This window comes from Physeter macrocephalus, chromosome 14 (genome assembly GCF_002837175.3).
Source record: "Physeter macrocephalus isolate SW-GA chromosome 14, ASM283717v5, whole genome shotgun sequence".
Taxonomy (NCBI): Eukaryota; Metazoa; Chordata; class Mammalia; order Artiodactyla; family Physeteridae; genus Physeter; species Physeter macrocephalus.
The window spans coordinates 28,107,268-28,128,064 of NC_041227.1; the positions used below are offsets into that span (position 1 = coordinate 28,107,268).

The following is a 20,797-nucleotide window of genomic DNA, read 5'->3' on the forward strand; positions in this document are numbered from 1 at the left end:
TATATGTATAACTGATTCACTTTGTTGTAAAGGAGAAACTAACACACTATTGTAAAACAGTTATACTCCAATAAAGATATTTAAAAAAATAAATAAATAAAAATAAATAAAAATAGAATTATTATATGATCTAGCAATTCTATTTCTGGGTATATACCCAAAAGAATTGAAAGCAGGGTCTTGAAGATATATTCACACACCATGTGCATAGCAGCTTTATTCACAGTAGCTAGAAGTTGGAACCAACCTACGTGTCCGTTGAGGTATGAATGAATGGATAAACAGAATGTGGTATATATATACAATGGAATATTACTCAGCCTTAAAAAGGAAAGAAAGTCTGATCAATGCTACATAGATGAACATAGGTGAACCTTGAAGACATTATGCTAAGTGAAAGCCAGTCACAAAAAGACAAACATTGTATGATTTCACTTATATAAGGTACCTTGAGTAGTCAAGTTCATAGAGACAGAAAATAGAATGGTAGTTGCCAGGGTCTTGGGAGAGGAAGGAATGGGGAGTTGCCGTTTAATGGGTATAGAGTTTCAGTTTTCCAAGATGAAGGAGTTCTGGAGATGGATGGTGGTGATGGTTGCACAACAATGTAAATGTACATAATACCATTGAACTGTATACCTAAAAATGGTTAAGATAGTAAATTTTGTTATGTGCATTTTACCACATTAAAAAATAACTGGGGATAAAAAGACAGATCACCTACAAAGGAATGACAGAGTGACAGCTGACTGACTTCTCAGGAGCTACAAGAGAGAAGAAGAATGTCTTCAAAGTATTGAAAAAGAAGAACTGCCGACCTAGGATAGTGTACCCAGTAACTACCTTCCAAGAAAAAGGATAAAATAAAGATATCCTCAGATTATGGGAAAAACTGAGCACTTGCCACCAACAGATGTGTATAAAAGAAATGTCTAAAGGATGTGCTAGAGAGGAGGGAAATTACCCCAGGAGGGTGGAATAAGAGGGAGTAGTGAGTAAATCAGATGGTAAACATGTGCCTAAATCTAAGCAAACATTGCCCTGATAAAATAGTGATAATTTGTGGGGTTGAAAAGAATAGACAAGCCTGAGTGACACCCCGTTTCACACGTCAGCAGCATATGGCACAGCCGGCTGCTCCTTAAAATGCTGTCGTGACTTTCCTGTCAGGACACCACACACTCACCTTCTGGCTGTTCTGTGCTGTGTATTCTTCGTTCAACCCTCTTCGTCTCCCAACATCTTTTAACAGTCGTGGCCATCTCAGTCCCAGTCTTTGCACCTCTTCTCACATCTTTTACACCTACACCATTGGTGATTGTCTTAGTCTGTTCGGGCTGCTATAAAAAGTATCAGAGACTGGGTGGCTTATAAATAATGGAAATTAATTTCTTATAGTTCTGGAGGCTGGGAAATCCAAGATCAAGGTGCTGGCAGATTAGGTGTCTGGGGAAGGCTTGCTCTCTGGTTCATAGATAGTGACTTCTAGCTGTAATCTTTTTTTTTTTTGGCCACACCGTGCAGCTTGCACCATGGGATGTTAGTTCCCCGATCAGGGATTGAACCTGGGCCCTTGACAGTGAAAGTGCAGAGTCCTAACCACTGGACCGCCAGGGAATTCCCTCTAGCTGCAATTTTACGTGGTAGGAGGGGTGAGGGAGCTCTCAGGGTCTCTTTTCTAAGGGCACTAATGCCATTCATGAGGACTGTGCCCTCATGACCTAATCATCTCCCAAAGGCCCTACTTCCAAATATTATCACATTGGGTATTATAATTTAACATATGGGACTTCCCTGGTGGCTCAGTGGTTAAGAATCCACCTGCCAGTGCAGGGGACACAGGTTTGATCCCTGGCCCGGGAAGATCCCACATGCCGCGGAGCAGCTAAGCCCATGCACCACACTGTGGAGCCCACGTACCGCAACTACCCAAGCCCACCTGCTCTCGGGCCTGCGTGCCGCAACTACTGAGCCCACGTGCTACAACTACTGAAGCCCGCGCGCCTAGAGCCCATTCTCCGCAACAAGAGAAGCCACCATAATGAGAAGCCCACGCACCACAATGAAGAGTAGCCCCGGCTCGTCGCAACTAGAGAAAGCCCACGCACAGCAACGAAGACCCAGCGCAGCCCAAAAAAAAAAAATTTAGCATGTGAATTTTGGGAGTACACAAATATTCAGACCATAGCAGTGATCTTATCCATCATGGATTTAAACACCATGATATTTAAACCTCTCCACTCAAATCTCTCCTGTGAGTATCCAACTCATATATCAAATTGCTTGCTCAGTGTTCCCACTTGGATGTCTTAATAAGCATCTTAACAAATTTAACATGTTCAAAACTGAGTTCTAGATACTGTTCCCCACACCTGCTCCTCTGGCATAACTTCCCCAACTCATCATCCTAGTTGCTCAGGCCAAAATTGTCCTTGACTCGTCCTTGCTCTCATCCTCATTGGATAGCCAATCCATCAGCAAATCTTTTTGACTTTATCTTCAAAAATATTTCCACCACCTCCACCACTGTTACCTATCACCTTGATCTAGGCCATTATCCTCTCCCACCTAGGTTTTTGCAGTTGCCTCATAACTGGTTTCCCCACTTCTGCCATTTCACTCATCTGTTCATTTCCCTGTGCTGTAGCCACAGTGGTTCTGGAAATGATTTTCTTCAACCAATTTGAAGAAATTGATGGCAAAATTCTAAAGATGGCTCCCAAGATTCCTGTCTCATGGATATTCAATCAAACACTACTCCAGGTTCTGCTATGAAGAGATTTTGCAGAAGTAATTAAGGTCTGAGGGTAGTTGATATTAAGATAACAAGGAGAGCTTTCTCTGGCTGGTGGCAGAAGAGGAAGCATGAGAAGAACTTGAGCACCATCACTGGTTTCAAGCTGGAGGGACCAGGTAGGGGGGTAATGTGAGTGGCCTCCAAGAGAAGAGTGGCCCCTGGCTGATCAGTAGCAAGGAAATGGGGACCTTAGACCTAGAGCTGGAAGAAACTGGATTCTGCCAACTTGAATGAATTTTGAAGCAGGTTCTTCCCCAGTGCCTCCTGGTAAGAGTGGAACCCAGCTGATAACTTGACTTCCACCTTCTGAAGACAAGAGCTGAGACCCTTGAGACCTTTGTGAGATAGAGCTGAGAATTTTTCCAGAACTGATAGAAGACATGAATAGGACCTATATCCCTAAGCAGAGAGCCCTACAGAGCTCTTGCCTGGACTTCTGACCTACAAAATTGAGATAATAAATAGGTGCTGTTTTAAGCACCGAAGTTTGTGATTAGTTTCATAGCAATAGAAACTAATATAGGGGCATCTTTAAAAATCACATCTAAAGGCTGTGAAGATGTTTCTTCAGAAACACTGCTTTAGGTAATTCTTTGTTTTTTTCCCACCAGACTGTTCCCAAGCCCATTGCCCTGGAGCCGTGTTTTGGCAACAAAGCTGCTGTCCTCTCTGTGTTTGTGAGGCTCCCTCGAGGCCTCGGTGGAATCCCTCCTCCTGGGCAGTCAGGTGAGTAGATGAGGGTCATTGACAAATGAGGTTTATGTTTTAGACGTGTGAAGGCTCCTTCCCTTTCTTAGAGAACTTGGTTATAAAAGCGATATTGCATTCAGGCAGACTTCGGAGATATTGCAGGTTTGGTTCCAGAAAACGTCAATAAAGCAAATATCACAATAAAGCGAGTCACATGAATTTTTTGGTTTCCCAGTGCATATAAGTTATGTCTACATTATACTGTAGCCTCTTAAGGTGTAATAGCACTATGTCTAAAAAGACAAGGTACATCCTTAATTTAAATGCTTTATTGCTAAAAATGCTAACTATTATCTGACAATGCAGGGTTGCCATAAACCTTCAATTTGTTAAACAACAACAACAACAACAACAACACAGTATCTGTGAGGCACAATAAAATGGGGTATACCTGTAGTGCCTTCCTCGTGTCGTTGTGAGCATTTGGAGAGATGATCCCATCGCCACTGTATTCCTAACCCATCTTTCCTGAGGTCACCATTCCTTCCTGGGAAAAATCTGGATCTCCTCACTGCCCCAGCCTCCTCAGCCTGCCAGTGGTATTGATGCTTCTGGCCAAACCTTCTTGGCCGCCAGTGTTTCCAGTCCCCCGGGTCTGTGTTGCTCCTTTACTGTCTTTTTCCTTGCTCTGCCTCTAAATGTAGGCTTTCTCCCTCTTCACTCCATATGCTCTTCCTCAATCATCTTACTTACTCATGGCTTCCAGCTAGCTCCCTCAAGCTAGTGGTTCTCAAATTGGTATTTATAACACTACTGTATTTCTTTTTCTTTTTCACTCTAAGCATAAGGCACAAACAACAATTATAACATCCTAAAGGAAGTTTTTGAAAATTTGTTCACAATTCTACCATCCAACACCCACCTATTTTCACTGTTCTGTTTCCTTTCCAGCCCTTATCAGCAATTTAGTTGCAATGATTGTATAACTAATTTTTATTCTTTTTTCATGTAACTATCATAAACATTTTTACAACTTACTATATAGTGTTTTACCCATCTTTTACACTACTCCATCAAATACTTGAATCATAATTTAAGTAAACATTCTTTTACTGTTGAACACGAAGGAAATACGGAATATAGTTTTGGAAGTATTTTGATTAATCATGGAGTACTTTGGAGGGATGCCTCAGACAGTATGAATGTTTTAGATAACTTTCAGTTGAGATGATTCTGCAGGCCTCCACTCCAACTCAACTTTCGGAAGGTCTGGGTCCATGGTTTTCTTATGAGGGAGGACATTAGGCATGGCCAGGTCAGGATTTATTGTCTTCAATAAATAAGCGAATGGCTTGATTTGCCCTCATCTAGGGATTCCTGTGAGTTCAGCCCCTAACTTGGCCTTGTCCATGTTGAGGGCAGAATGACCCATTAACCTGACGCACTGGAGCAGTGTCTCCTGCCCAGCTCAGCGGACATTGACTGGTGCTCCCTGAGGGCAAGGTACTGGCTGGGGGTGGGAGGGGAGCGGTGACAGGCTTGCAACACTGTGGCCTTTCCTGCTCCAGACTTTGCCTGATGTGCCCCAACCCCCTGGACTCCTGATGAAGACCTGCTCACTGCTTGAGAGCTACCCCAAGGGTGGGGCCATCCCTGCCACCCCTTCTGTATCCCCCATTTCATTCATTCATTCATTTTTATTGAAGTATAGTTGATTTACAGTATTATATTAGGTTCAGGTGTACAACATAGTGATTCAATATTTTTAATAGATTGTACTACCTTTAAAGTTATTACAAAATAATGGCTAGTCTCCTTTCCAGTCTCTATACCTTAAGGTTCCTCCTGCTAAACCCTGGGCTTTTTTCTTTTTCATCGTGAGCTTATTATTCCCAAAAATTAAGTAATCACTGTCTTTCCCAGGTTAATATCTCTGATTTTTGTCATCCTTGCCAAGCTTCACACCCAATTATTCGATTGCCTACTTGAAATGTCCACTTGGATACCTCAGGGTCTTATCAAACCTAAAATATCCAAAATGGAGCTTGCCCTCTTTCTAACCAGTTGGTCCTTTGATCTCCATCTCAGTAAAGGAATACATTATTCAGCCAGTTGCTCAAGCCAGAAACTCAAGAGTCATTCTACGCAGTCCTCACCTCTCTATGTATAATTCACGGGCGAGTTCTGCTGGTCCTACATCTGGAGTCTCATTCTTCCACTTTGTTTCATTTACTCTACCACGTCTCTCATCTAACCTCAGCTGCCATCTCTCCCCTGTAGTCTGCTTCTTCTACCCTTGACCTCTAAAATCACAGCCCCAACCCCCTCCCACACCCGCATCCAGCCATTCTCCTGCAGTTAAAATAATTCTTTAAATAAATAAATAAATGATGGTTATATTTCCCTGTGCTGTACAATATATCCTTGTTGCTTATTTACTTTATACATAGTAGTTTGTATCTCTTAATCCCATACCCCTGTCTTGCCCCTCCTGCCTTCCCTCTCACCACTGGTAACCAACACTTTGTTCTCTATATCTGTGAGTCTGTTTCATTATATATATTTGTTTGTTCTCTTTTTTCAGATTCCACGTATAAGTGTTAACATGGAGTATTTCTCTGTCTGACTTATTCACTAAGCGTAATAATCTCTAGGTTCATTCATACTATTGCAAATGGCAGAATGTCATTATTTTTTATGATTGAGTAGTATTCCTGTGTGTGTGTGTGTGTGTGTGTGTGTGTGTGTGTGTGTGTAAAACATCTTCATTATCCATTCATCTGTTAATGGACACTTAGGTTGCTTCTATATCTTGGCTATTATAAATGATGCTGTGAATGTTGCTATGAGATGTAGCGGGGGGTGTGTGTGTGTGTGTGTGTGTGTAAAACATCTTCATTATCCATTCATCTGTTAATGGACACTTAGGTTGCTTCTATATCTTGGCTATTATAAATGATGCTGTGAATGTTGCTATGAACATTGTGGGTGCATGTATCTTTTCACATCAGTATTTCTGTTTTCTTTGGACGTATACTGAGGAGTGGAATTGCTAGATTATATGGTAGTTCTACTTTTATTTTTTTGAGGAACCTCCATACTGTTTTCCACAGTGGCTTCACCAGTTTACATTCCCACCAACAGTATACAAGGGTTCCCCTTTCTCCACATCCTCACTGACATTTGTTATTTGTGGTCTTTGTGATGATAGCCATTCTGACAGGTGTGAGATGATACCTCCTTGTGGTTTTTTGTTTTTGTTTTTGTTTTATAAATTTATTTATTTATTTATTTTTGGCTGTGTTGGGTCTTCGCTGCTGCGCGCGGGCTTTCTCTAGTTGCGGCGAGCGGGGGCCACTCTTCATCGCGGTGCGCGGGCCTCTCACTGTCGCGGCCTCTCTTGTTGCGGAGCACAGGCTCCAGACGCGCAGGCTCAGTAGCTGTGGCACACGGGCTTAGTTGCTCCGCAGCATGAGGGATCTTCCCAGACCAGGGCTCGAACCTGTGTCCCCTGCATTGGCAGGCAGATTCTCAACCACTGCGCCACCAGGGAAGTCCCCTCCTTGTGGTTTTGATTTGCATTTTCCTTATGATTAGTGATGTTGAGCAGCTTTTCATGTGCCTGTTGGCCATCTGTATGGTGCCTGTATGTCTTCTTTGGGAAAATGTCTATTCAGGTCTTCTATTTTTTAATCAGGTTGTTTGGTTTTTTGATATTGAATTTATGAGCTATTTATATATTTTATATTAACCCCTTATTGGTCATATCATTTCCAAATATTTTCTCCCATTCAGTAGGTTGTCTTTTCATTTTGTCAGGGTTTCCTTTGCTGTGCAAAAACTTTTAAGTTTGGTTAGGTCACATTTGTTTATTTTTGCTTTTATTTCTTTTGCCTTAAGAGACAGATCCAAAAAAATATTTGCTATCATTTATGTCAAAGAGTGTTCTGCCTATGTTCTCTTCTGGGATTTTTATGGTTTCAGGTCTTAGATTTAGGTCTTTATGTATATGGTGTGAGGAAATGTTCTAATCTCATTCTTTTGCATGTAGCTGTCCAGTTTTCCCAGAACCACTTATTGAAGAGACTTTTCTCCATTGTATATTCTTGCCTCCTTTGTCATAGATTAATTGACCATAAGTGCATGAGTTTATTTCGGGTCTCTCTATTATGTTCCACTGATCTATGTGTCTGTATTTGTGGGAAAACCATGATGTTTTGATTACTGTAGTAGCTTTTTAGTATAGTCTGAAGTCACAGAGCGTGATATCTCCAGCTTCATTCTTTTTTCTCGAGATTGCTCTGGTGATTCAGGGTCTTTTGTGGTTCCATATAAATTTTAGTATTATTTGTTCTAGTTCTGTGGGAAATGTCATGGTTATTTTGATAAGGATTGCCTTAACTCTGTAGATTGCTTTGGGTAGTATGGACATTTTAACAACGTTCTTCCAATTCAAGAACACGGGATATCTTTCCATTTCTTTGTATCATTTTCAAATTCCTTCATAAATGTTTTGTAGTTATCAGATTATAAGTCTTTCAGCTCTTTTTAAATTTTTTTAAAATTTTTATTTATTTATTTTTGGCTGCATTGGGTCTTCGTTGCTGCGCGCAGGCTTTCTCTAGTTGCAGCGAGCGGGAGCTACTCTTCATTACAGTGCGCGGGCTTCTCATTGCAGTGTCTTCTCTTGTTGCAGAGCACGGGCTCTAGGCACACAGGCTTCAGTAGTTGTGGCTCACGGGCTCTAGAGTACAGGCACGGTAGTTGTGGCGCATGGGCTTAGTTGCTCCACGGCATGTGGGATCTTCCCAGACCAGGACTCGAATCCGTGTCCCCTGCATTGGCAGGCAGATTCTTAACCACTGCACCACCAGGGAAGCCCCTTTTACCTCTTTGGTTAAGTTTATTCCTAGGTATTTTATTCTTTTTGATGTGATTTTAAACTGAATTATTTTCTTGCTTTCTCTTTCTGGTAGTTCATTATTAGTGTATAGAAAAGCAACAGATTTCTGTGTATTAATCTTGTCTCCTGCAACTTTACTGAATTCATTTATTAGCTCTAATAGTTTTCTGGTGGAGACTTTAGGGTTTTCTATATATAGTATCATGGCATGTGCAAATAGTGACAGTTTGACTTCTTCCCTTCCAAATTGGATGCCTTTTCTTTCCTTTTCTCATCTGATTGCTGTGACTAGGATCTACCCCCCATTTTAAATGGTGCCCTTCTCTGGACTCCCGAAGCACCTGGCTCTGTCTTTGCTATAACAGTGGTCACTGGTGTGGATTCCCCACTCCATGCCAGGTACTAAACCTGGCACTTAAAAGCTACCCCCCTCCCCCATTTTATAGGCTCAGTGAGGTGGAGTAAGAAGCTCCTCTCACATGGCTCCTGGGGGCCTCAGCAGGGCTCTGAGCCTCTCTGGCCTTTTCCCATGCAGAGGAATCCAGCTCCCCCAAGACTGTGCCTTCCCTAATGAACATCAAGTTAATCAATTACCAATACAAAAAGGAGAATGGACGCACCAGTCCCCAAAGCAAAGATGGTAGCAGAGGTGGTGGGGTGATAAGCCAGGTACCATTGTAAGACTTTGCATCAGTTCACTCATTGACTTCTCACACAAGCCCTGTGCTGTTCCCCATTTACAAAGGAGGAAACCTGAGGCACAGGGAAGTTAAAGAACTTAGCTTGTTCCAAAGTCTGGCCCCAGAGTCTATCCTAACCCTTATCATGGTGTAGATATCAAAATAACTAGTGCTAGCTGGGCAGTGTGGATTGAATCTGAATTTCATCATAAAGAGTGCAGCTTTTTCTTGGAGAAAAAGACAGGAGAAACTTAGTGCTTAAAGCATGTCTGCAATCTTATTTAGATGCTCCCACCATGAGGCAGAGCACTTTGCTTGGTTGATCTGCTGAAAAGTAAGGTACTCCTTTTGTGTAAAAATGGGGGAGGAGGAGGATATATATTTGTATTTATACAAATAAACCCTGAAAGAATATATACAAACTAATGAAAGAAGTTACTCTGATGGAAGGGGGGAATATGGAGGGAGACACAGGTTAGAGGTAAGATTTTTCCCATGTATGTACTTTATTTATTTATTGCACCGTGTGAATGTAAAAAGAAATTTTTTTAATTATTTTTTAATAAAAGCAAGCTGCTCCTTAACATGTGTTCCCTCTGTGGGTTCTCCCAAGGTCTCGCAGTGGCCAGCGCCCTGGTGGACATTTCTCAGCAGATGCCAATGGTATACAAAGAGAAGTCAGGAGCGGTGAGAAACCGGAAACAGCAGCCCCCTGCACAGCCTGGGACCTGCATTTGATGCTGGGGCCAGGACTCCCTGTGAGCAAGGAGTGGCATGCCAGAGCCGTCCGTCTGCAGAGAGGGAGCAGGCAGGGAGACACTGTGCAGGGCAGAAGACTGGAAACTCTTGAAACATCCACCTCATCTGCATGTTCACAAGCTTTCTTTGACAGTTTCTCCCATCTGTGCTCCAGCATCTAACCTTTTACTTTCATATAGGAAATAATTGATTTAGTTACAGGTCCAGGGGTGATCCAGTTGTTGCTGGAGGAGGCCGGTGTAGAGCGAGTGAGAGAGCTAGGAATGACACTCAGGTTCACGTGTGGAAAACTGTTCTTGGGACTGTCTCAACAGTGCAAAAAACAAAGATGTAGTGTTTACAAGTAGACATTTGTCATCAGTTATTCTTGAACATGGTCTTTTAAAAACTAGTCAGATGAATTAACTTGTTTTCATCTGAAGCCTGCTATCTTTTTAAAAAGATGTGCTATTTATTCTTGCACGATTTAGGCAAATATCTCTCTTTCAGGGAGAAACTTTTTTTCTAGTTGAGAATTAATAATGGTCCATCTCTTTTGAATCATAAGAGGCTATTTTAAATGTCAAGGTCAGCAGTGTTACTTGGAATGCCAACTGATATAATGGGTAGTTTTCTGTAGCAACTTGATTAATTTAGTCTGAATCCATTTGAAGTTTTCTCTTTCTCTCCTCTCTTTCTCTTTCCCTCCCTCTCTCTCCTTCACTTCCTCTTTACCTCTCTCTGTCTCTCTGTCTCTGTCTCTGTCTCTCTCACACACACACACTCATACACTTACACACCCACACACTAAGTGCCTAGACTTTAAATAGATCTAGCAATTGGAAAGGTAGTAAGCGTAAGTTTTTACATAATTGCATTCCTACATTCTTATAAAACTTAAATAGCTATCATCGGCAATCTGCTCTTTTTCTAAAACCTAATTTGCCGCCAGGAAACACTTTTCTCACCCCGAGAAACATTTAACGTAGCAGCAGGGATTGAGAGGAAAACAGAAATGACCTAACTGTCAAAGCTCCTGTTTTTGTTGTCAAAAAGGACACTAAATAAGGCATGTTCCCACGTGCCTCCTTGCCCCAGGTCACTCTAGGCCTGATGTTTGCTTCAGCCCTTCTGGGTGCTCCTGCCAAGGCACCACAGAGGGAGGGGCTCACTCATGTTACATGTCTCCCTTGAGCCGAAAAGAGCATGACACCACTTGGGACCCCTTAATCAAAGGGCAACTCTTTGTTCCTGTAGTCTGCTTGAGCTGGTGGGTCATTCTTCATTCTCAGGCTCAGGTGGAGTGCCAGGAGAGGGTCAGTCTCCTGTTGTCGGGCAGAACCTGCCCAAAGCCTGGAGGAGGACCTGAAGCTGTTTGCCCTCTTTCCCCTCCTCCCCAGGAGGGGCTCAGGCCTTCCATGCTCCCTCCCAGACCCAACGGCTAGCTGTGGGGAGGGCAGTGAATGATAAGGATGAAAAGCACATGGGAAAAATGGACAAGGGGAGAAAACTATGCCAAATGAAAAGTGACCAAATTGAAGTAGTGACCAAATTGAAGTGGAGTAGGCCAGTCCCTGCTCTTCTCCCCAGGGCACTGCCTGGATGGTGTGTTGTCCCCGTCCATGGTGCTCTGTATTCTGGCATTATGCAGCAGCCTCCCAAGATCTCTCTTCTGCTTCAAAACCCAGTGTTCTATGGCATTACCCTGGGGGCGTAGACCTTTAGACAACAATGCTCAAGTTTGTGAATTTGGAGAAATCAATACTCAAAAGAGCAAAAACTGCGGCATTTCACCTTTATATGCAGTGCCTAGAGAGGGAGTGTGACCTCTTCCCCTACACTAACCCCATGAAGAATTGCCTGGAAAGATGTTTTCAAGGATGTTGAACCATAAAACACTGTCTGATGCACAAAACACCTCTACTTTGAGACTTGCCTCTCAAAATGCTGCTTTTTCACATTATTGTTAAAGGGCAGATGGTTCTGGAAAAGACCCCTCCTCTTACGAGCTCCCCACGTCCCTGCCCCAGATCACAGTACCCGCAGAGAGCCTGCCGGGGACTGGCCCTTCACCCCTGTGATTACCAAAAGGCCACTGGAGAGGACCCTCCAACAAGGGAAGTCCTTGTTTGTTCAAAGGACTGGTGTTTCCTTGGCAAAGAAGCCTCCTCCCCTTGGTAGTCCCATGCCTTGAAATAATAAGCACCGTGTCCCATAGCCACCTGGTTATTTTCTTTTTTCTAAAAGATAATGTTTATTTTTTAAAAGGAAGGAAGGAGCAAGTGAAGTTTAATTCTCCTCCAACAGTGGAGAAACAACTGAATCCACCTGCTTCTCCTTTGCAGCCAGTAGCAAACAGCTCCTCCAGGCTTGGCCAGAGGAAGGGGGTGGCAGGAGAAGGAGGCACTCATCTTAGAGTCAGTTATCAAGAGGAAGTCATCTGGAACTTCAGAGCCTGTATATAAATTAAAATAGTTATGAAAACATCAATATTGCACTTGTACATAACTATACAGTTGTGTCTGAATGTTCAGACATTCGGAGTGTACATAAAACAGAAAAATATCTTAATGTATTTTTATTAAACATAACGATGTCTGAGTTTGACCTAATATGTTTTTGTGCCATATATTGGATATCCAGGTTCAGAGAAGTCCTCTCGTTACGCCCTGATACAATAACAAAGCCACGAAAGGCATCCTTATTGTGCCCACGTGTTCAAATGCATCTGGGACTGATTGGATAGCTTCTAAAGTAGGAATCATCTGTCAGTGCACATATGAAAATGCGGGCAGTGTGTGAAGAGACTCGAAGGGAGCCGGGATGTCTCTGTCCCTGTCATTGGCTCTGCGAGTGCGTTGTAACTCTCCTGTCAGCTTCTCGGAGCTGTGGGTGCCCAGGGAGGACCAATCTTGTCCTGAGAAACGTTCCTCTTAGTCTTTAGACTCCAAGACTATACCTGTAGATCTAGTCAGATTTTCCAAAAAGGGCTTTTCTGGGCTGCATTTTGTTGTGCTTTTGTCTAAATTTTTAATGACCATTTCCCAGGACCATAGTTTACTGTACTGAAAACTGGGAGTGGGAGTGGGCGTGGCTGCTTTGTTGATAAATAGCTGCTGTTTCCCCATGGAGAACCTCACCCTGGCCTCCTGTCCACCTCCTGCCCCCTTCCCACACTGTTTGGGGAGAGGTCTGTGCTTCCCTGTGAGGATCACCTCTAAGTGTGGGAGGAGGTGTGCAGAGAAGGCAACCACATACTCCCTGAGCTAACCTGGAAGAAAAGCAGCCCTGGACAGAGACTGTCAGCAAAAGGCCTGAGGTGCAAGATTGGAGATGCACCGGGAAATCTGGGGCAAATGGAAAGACCAGAGCACTATCTGTGGAAAAATACATTTTATCTTTCAGTGCAAATCTTGCTCCTTCAATTTAATAGAGTATATTTAGAGATGGGATGGGAGTGATTCACTTCCTTGGGTGGTGGTATCCTTTTCATTAACACCTTTGATCCTTACGTTTCGTTCATTCATCCATTCATTCAACAGATATTCACTAAGTACTTACTAACAACCTAAGCTAACACTAGAGCAGTGACTGAGATGGAAAAGCTGCTCTTCAGAATCACAACAGAATCCAGCTCCTCAAACCTGTCATCCCAGGAGACCTTTCCTTGTGGTTTCTGTGTGAGAATTGGCCACCTGAGGATAGACCCAGGAAGGCAGAGGATCTGGCCTCAGGCCATGCACCGGCTCTCAGCCTGAAATGTTTACCCAATTTACCAAATGGCTCAAACCATAAAAATCACCGTGATGGTTTGTAGATAGCCAAGCCCACCAAGAGACATTTCCCCTGAGTTGTCCAAATTCATAAACACCCTCGCCTGCAGGGAGACGATTTGGGAGTGCAGAGGAAAACTGGCACCTTCTCTTTTAAAGGCAATAATGGAATCGACTTTCAATAACTGAATTTGTGCACAAAACATTCTAAACACTAGTGAAGCCTGTTTTGTTGAACTAATTTTGGCTCTGGAAATGTTTTATAGTTATTTACGGTTTTGTTTTGGAGGTTTTTGGTTTGGATTCAAGTTTAGTTTGTTAATATGTATAATTTAGCATCTATTGCACTCATGTAAATATGGAGTAAGTATTGTAAACTATTTCATTGCTGGGGATTGTGGATGTTATACATACATTTAGGACTGCAATTTTTTGGTATTTTTTGTATTGTAAAATAACAGCTAATTTAAGCCAGAACAAGAGAATTAAGGGAGGTCTGTGCATTTTAAACACAAATGTGAAGAACTTGTATATAAACAAAAGTAAATACTATAATACACACTTCCTTCTGAAATAAAAGTAGATCTGATAAAAATGTGGGTTTTGTTCTAAGTGTTTGATTTTGTTTTATTTCAATTATTTTTACAATTTGGTCATTAGAACCTTAAGAAAAGGGGAAAAACATGTTTTAAAAAGTTTACCAGTTTTCAGACTGCCTCAGAGGAAGCACTTGGCAGTCCATGACTGAGGTGTAAACCAACAGGGTGGGCACCTCAGACACCTCTGCGCAAAACTGAGCCCTGGGGTGTGGGAGGAGCCCTGAGCAGCTTGTGAGCAGACTCCCCAACATCCCCACTGTGGCCTACATTGCGCTCAACACACCAGTGCTGGGGACAGAGACTCGTGTGCGGGACAGCTCTGCCTGGGCACCATCGCGCCCATGCTGGTGCCTCGCCAACTGCCCTTGGTCATTCAGCTGCTTGTACTCTCGTGGGCTCCTGCTAAACCTCAGGTATGCTGATAGGGTTAGTCCTCCATGGCCACAGCGTTGTCCTTGGTCTTGAATTTTGATGAAGTTATATGTCCATTCACAAAGTCTTGTCTGTAGGCCTTCTGCGTGCCCAGCCCCACGTTATGTGGCTCCTGCCCTCAGAACAGGGTCAGAACAGTGCATTTCAGCGCCCTGGTACGGAGTGCAAAAGGTCTAGAAGGATAAGATCGGCATAAAGTAAGTTGAGAAGGTCCAGAAGAAGCACAAGGAAGGGCTGTGATTCATACAGGGGAGGGTGGGTGAGGCACCAGGTCCGGGCCAGGAGGCTGGAGGAGGCCTGCCTACCAGAGCTTGGGCCTCGGCCAGGGTGGGAAAGAACTGAACTAGAGGCCACTGCCAGGTTGGGGAGGACCTTGAAACTGTTCCGGGGAGGGTTGTGGGAGCCATCAAGTGTCTCTGGCTAGAAACCTGTGATTGAGTGATACTGGGGCAGTTTGCTACAGCATCAACAGCATCTCCCAGCCCCCTTGCAGTTAGGTTGGGGCCATAAACTGGGCTTTAGCCAAGAAATGTTGGAAGAAGTGATATATTCAAGTTCCAAACTTTGCACAAACACTGTGCTCCCACATGGGACTCCCTGGAGGTCACGTGTTAAAGACGCTGGAGATAATAAGGGTCCAAGTCACCGCTTAAAGGCAAAGCACTTGACCAGCAAGAGCTGTGTGCTGGCCCTGTGCATCTGAAAAGCAAACTTTACCGACCCACTGAGATTTGGCATTTTATTACAACAGGCAGCTTTTCTTACTCTTATTAATACACAAACTGGCACCTTGAAGTACAAGGCAACTATAACCAAAGCCTAAGGTATGTGGCATTGGCTTAGTTAGTGGTCAGGCGGCAGCAATGAGAAAACAGACACAGCAGGCAGAACAGCTGGGGATCCCTGTCAGGAGGTGGCAAAACATCTGGTATGGCTATGATGTTGGATAACTTGTTAAAGCAAACTACGTGTTTACTGAGTTTTTTTGTTCAAGGGGAAGAAGCTGGAAGAAAAACAGAATGTGGTATATGTTGATTGTTACTTGGCAAGACAGAGTTGAGTTCCAGAAAAAAATTAGCCAGTTTACAAGCAGAAGTGAAGGGGGTGGAGAATCCTGAAATCCAGGGTTGAGAAGTGTTGGAAAAGCCAAGTAGTCTTGCTTCCAGTCTCCAAACAGTAAGACATGCTTATGAGCAAAAAAAGGCCCAGGGAGACAGTGACTTGGCCTCCGAATAAGAATCACATAAAGGGTGTGGTCTTCCTGCTTGAGCCTCATAACCTCAAGGCCATCATCTTGAGGGGGAGTCATGTGGATAAGCAAAGAAATAAAGCGAACCTGAGAACTGTGCCCAGGAAAGAACCAGGACTGTTGTCTTTGACCCTGGACCTGCCTGGTAAATAAAAGCATAGGTTTCTGAGGGAATTATGTTGCCAAGAAAACCATTAGCTTGACCATTAAAAAATGAGAACAACCAACCCTGTGACTATCGAGAGTCTTAATTAGAACCACCCACAGGCAGGAGATGGTTGTGAAAGCTGTGCGAGGCGGGCCCACCACCCAACGCCACTTCAGATGTGGCCAGAGAGCAGATTTGGGCCTGGTCGGGAACCTCCCCCACCTCGAGGCAGGGCCCGGCAGGATTTCAAAGTCCCTGTAGGCCAGTGATTGCAGTGTGTCAGCCATCCTCCTCCTGCCCATCCGGCCACTGTGTGTCGGCCAGGCACTGTTTGGGGTCCAGGGACTTAACAGTGAACAATGTGGACCAAATCCCTGTCCTGGTGGAGTCTACAATCTAGTAGGAGAGATAAAAATAAAGACAAGGCTAGGTAATAATTTCTGTGAAGCAAGGATGGGGTAGGGGTTGGGTAGACAGTGCTGGGGGGTGTGCTGGGGGTGCTGGGGAAGGCTCTTGTGGTAAGGTGACAGCAGGGTAGAGCTCACTGAAGGAGGGAGCTGGCACATGGACGCCTGGGACAAGAGTACTCCAAGTAGAGGGAGCAGCAGGTACAGAGGCCCTGAGGAGGCAGCGTGCCTGCTGGGTGTGCGCGGCAGCAAGGTATGGGGGCTGTGGGGGCAAAATGGGTCCAAGAGCAGTGGTAGGAGTTGGGGCCAGCCAGGTCCTGCAGGACAGTAGTTCTCAGCGGTACAGGGCTTCCCCTAGGGGACATCTTGGAAAGAGGAGGGGCAATTTAATTATTGCATTCAGAGGGGCACCACTATGATTTAGTTGGTGGGCCTGAAAAATTCTGTCACCAACTGCAATGTCACTCCTAGTATCTGAGTCCCCAACCCCACACATCTCTGTGGGTTGCATCTGAACAGACATACACCCTGCAGCCCTGTATTACTAGCTGTGTGACATGCCTGGCAAGGATTCTCTTCCATCCTGTGTCCCCAACCTGAGGAAGGAACTAGACTAGATGATCCTGATGACTGTATGAAGCATGTTGCACAGGGAGCTGGGGATCCACCCTGGCTGCTGGGGCCCGTTTGCATACCCTGTAGGTCTTTCCTCCTCATTTGCGTAATCCTAGTCCCTGGAGGGCTCAGGTTCTGAGGTTTTGTACATGTTTTATCTTCTTGTGCATATACTCATCTTGATTTTCCTCTGTATATTCTGCCTTGGACTGGAGGCTACTTCGGGTGTGGGGTGACATGTCCCTGGCAGAACTTTTCAAGACATCCTTCAACCCAGGCCTTCCCAGGCCTGTAACCCAACAAGGCAGGGCCACATATCTGCCTCCTTTCACATGCGTGCCAAGCTCACTGGCAAGTTGCCATCCAGCTGGGGACCTCTCCTGAAGCCCTGCATAGCCCCTTCCCTCCTGCCTCTCTGGAAATTTCACCCACCAGTGTCCACAATTCCTGTAAAGATAAGCCAGTTCTGTGAGTTTGGCCGCACCTGACTCAATTGGGGTGGGTGGAGAGAGGAGGGGGACAGTGAGCAGCTTCGTATCAAGCTTGCACCTTAGAAAACAGGCTCCAGGCCAGAGCGGGCATTCATGAACCATGAAGTTTCCACTCATAAATCCATGGATGCTTCCAGCACCTGCCCTTCTGCCTGCCCCCATCCCCAGCCACCTGCCAGCTAGAGGCTCAGTGTTGACAACAGCTAACAGAGACCAAGCCACGGGGATGAGGCCAGGGCCAGGACTATAGTTTCCCAGAATGCACGTGAGATAGTGATAGCAAGCAGGCTACCTGGCAGGGCACAGAGGCCAATACTCAGATGTGGAGCAAGGCAGGACCCTTTCATGGTTGTGGGGGCCACTGGACTCAGCTTTGAGGTGTTTGGCCAGACTCTACACATTACGAGTCAGGACCGTTTTACATGGAAGCGACAGAAACCAAACTCAGACCACCTTAGACAACTCCATTAGTGTCCCGAGGCTGCTGTGACAAATTACCCAACCTTGGTGGCTTTAAGTGACGGAAATTTATTCTCAAATTCTAAAGGCCAAAAGTCCAATATCATGGTGTAAGCAGAGCTGCGCTCCCCGCAGAGCAGAAGCTCTTAGGTGAGAATCCGTTCCCGGCCTCTTCTAGCTTCGGTGGCTGCCCACATTCCTTGGCTTGTGACCACATCACTCCTGTCTCTGCCTGTGTCTTCAGAGCACCCTCTCTTCTGTATGTCTAGCTAATCTCCCCGTGCCTCTCTTTAGCAAAGATGCACAAGACTGCATTTACAGCTCCCTCTGAAAATCCAAGGTAAGTGCCTCCTCCCAAGATCCTTAATTCAATCACATCTTTTGCCATAGAAGGTAATATTCACTTTTGCCTACAAATAAGGTAACATCCACAGGTTCCAGGGATTAGGGTGAGAACATATCTTTGGAGCCACCATTCAGCCCATTACAGCAACAAAACCCTACAAAAGTCAACTGTCCCAGAGGTGGCAAGACGATGGCCTCTGCATGTCACAGTGCCTTGTCCCTCCTTTTGGCTTCTAGCTCCAGAGTTGGCTAGGTCCATGCCCCAGACAGCCTCAAACCTCCCACAGGAAACATTCACTCTGAGAAAAAAAAGAGAGAGCCAGGCTGACACGGGGGCCCTGTGACCTTTCATTTTCCCCCTGCACCCAACAAGGAAGCCTATTTTCCTTGCACGTTGTCTGACGTTAGAGGCTCCATTTGATTAAACCCCATGCCTGAGTTGGAGAGAAGTACTGAAGGAAGACAGCCAGCTGCTATGGAACAATTTTGCTATTTTCCATTAAGTTCCACTCACTTTTATCTTCCCAATCTTTTGAAAGGCATATGCCTGTATTTTACTCTATCTGAGTAAAAAATGGAAGTAGTAGAGTTTAACACACTCTCACATAAAGCACATAACTTAGCATTGTGTGCTTGGGCTACCACACAATGGTGGTAAACAGGGCAAGGCAATGCTTTCACTTGACCACACACCCCCCGCCCCCCCACTCTGCTCCCGGTGTCCATTCCCACACAGGTGTAGGTGGCTGAGAACATTCCTCCTTTGTGAAGTGGGAACAGGTTAGACTCTGAGCTTCGCTCTGTCCAACACCCCTCCTTTTTCCACTGGAAAACTGTCCTTCCCATTCCATGTGATCTTGGTGGGCTGACATCACTCTCCAGGCCACAAATCCTTGGAAAGAGAAGCACCTTTCTCTGCTGAGAGTGCTAAATGAGAGACTGTAGATATGGGGCTGCTGGTAGCATCCTTACCTACCCTGTGGTGACAGCCTATCTGGCCTCAGAGGGGACCACAGACCAGCAGGGGTAACATCATTTGAACCCCCGGAGACAGCTGTACCTGAAGCCCAAATTGCTCAGATGCATGCCCAAGCCAGTTTGATCTGTGTTTGGTTCCAATCAGGAGAGTACTGGCTGAACCTGGAGGCTGGTTGACAGCTGCCCCGTGCAGTGTCTGTGGGTTTGGTATGAGTTGTTAACTACACAGTCTCAGAGCCAGTGGCTCTTTTTCTGGTCAGGACAGCCCCAGGCCTGGGCTTCAGCGTGGTCTGTACCTAACCCCTGTGTCTTAGGTCGGGTTCTCCAGAAGTGGAGCCCAAGACAGGGATTCTCAGACCATGATTTATTGGAGGGAGTGCCCTCAGGGGAACCTCTAAGTGAGGAAAGCAGGAGTGGGCAGGGGAAGGAGCTAAAGTAGGACGTGGTCTCAGCTGGGATCCAGCCTCAGCCTGATCCCACAGGGAACTCTGAAGCATGACTGGCACACAGAACTATCCCCCGAGGCACGCAGGCCAAGCCTCTGAACTCCTGCCTCAGTCAGTCACTGGCCACTGGCCACTGGCCACCTCTGGGAGCAGAGTGTAACCTTATAGGCATTTCTTCTAGAAAAGGGGTCAGCTGTGAGCTGTGTTAGCAGCCAACATCCCCAGCAGCTTGGGGATGGGTTGCACTAGTCCAGAGATTTCTGAGCAAGGCACCAAAAGCCTCCACTTCAACCTGTCTTGTGGTCCTGTTGCAGCAAAAATAAAAATGTTTTCTCTCTCCTGAGAACAAGGAAAATAAAGGGAACAGTGAACAGGCTAGAGAAGAATTAATCACTCCTAGTTTTATTTTAACTGTTACTAATCTGTAGTGTCTGTAACTAGATTTGTACTTCACAAAGCTAACCTATCACTCTTTTGGGGGAAGGGGGCTGTGTTGGGTCTTCGTTGCTGCGAGCAGGGGCTGCTCTTCGTTGCCATGTGCGGGCTTCTCACTGCGGTGGCTTCCCTTGTTGGGGAGCACAGGCTCTAGGTGCACGGGCTTCAGTAGTTGTGGCACACGAGCTCAGTAGTTGTGACACACGGGCTCAGTAGTTGTGGTTCGCGGGCTCTAGAGCACAGGCTCAGTAGTTGTGGCGCACAGGCTTAGTTGCTCCACAGCATGTGGAATCTTCCTGGACCAGGGCTCGAACCCGTGTCCCATGCATTGGCAGGCAGATTCTTAGCCACTGAGCCACCAGGGAAGTCCTAACCTATCACTCTTTAACACTATGTGAATTACATCCTGCACTCCCTTGTAGCAAATCACCCCTTGTAGCTGTCTGCATTTCAGAAAGGAGGTCAGGGGCTGATAACCCAGAGACTAATAGACCCAATTACTGGGTTGCCTGACACCAGCAGTGGCTGTTTTGAAATAATGCAAGAAGAATGCAAGAACTTCAGCATTTTGATCCTTATCACTCACTTCCGGACTGTGAACTTCCCCTATAA

General features: G+C 45.2%; 1 protein-coding gene across 2 annotated transcripts in view; it reads left to right on the plus strand.

Moving 5' to 3' along the window:
• The window catches only part of ATRN (attractin), a 168,619-nt gene extending 158,619 nt beyond the window's left edge, over positions 1-10,000 (plus strand). Inside the window, exons 29-30 of one of the 2 annotated variants that reach the window (XM_028498927.2) lie at positions 3,409-3,523; positions 9,684-9,982. In XM_028498927.2, coding sequence (XP_028354728.1) covers positions 3,409-3,523; positions 9,684-9,808 — 240 coding nt within the window. In that variant the 3' untranslated portion in view covers positions 9,809-9,982. Of the gene's footprint in view, positions 1-3,408; positions 3,524-9,683 lie in introns of both variants that reach the window. The other variant, XM_024117128.3, reaches the window with a different exon arrangement.
• The last annotated feature ends 10,797 nt before the right edge of the window (positions 10,001-20,797 follow it).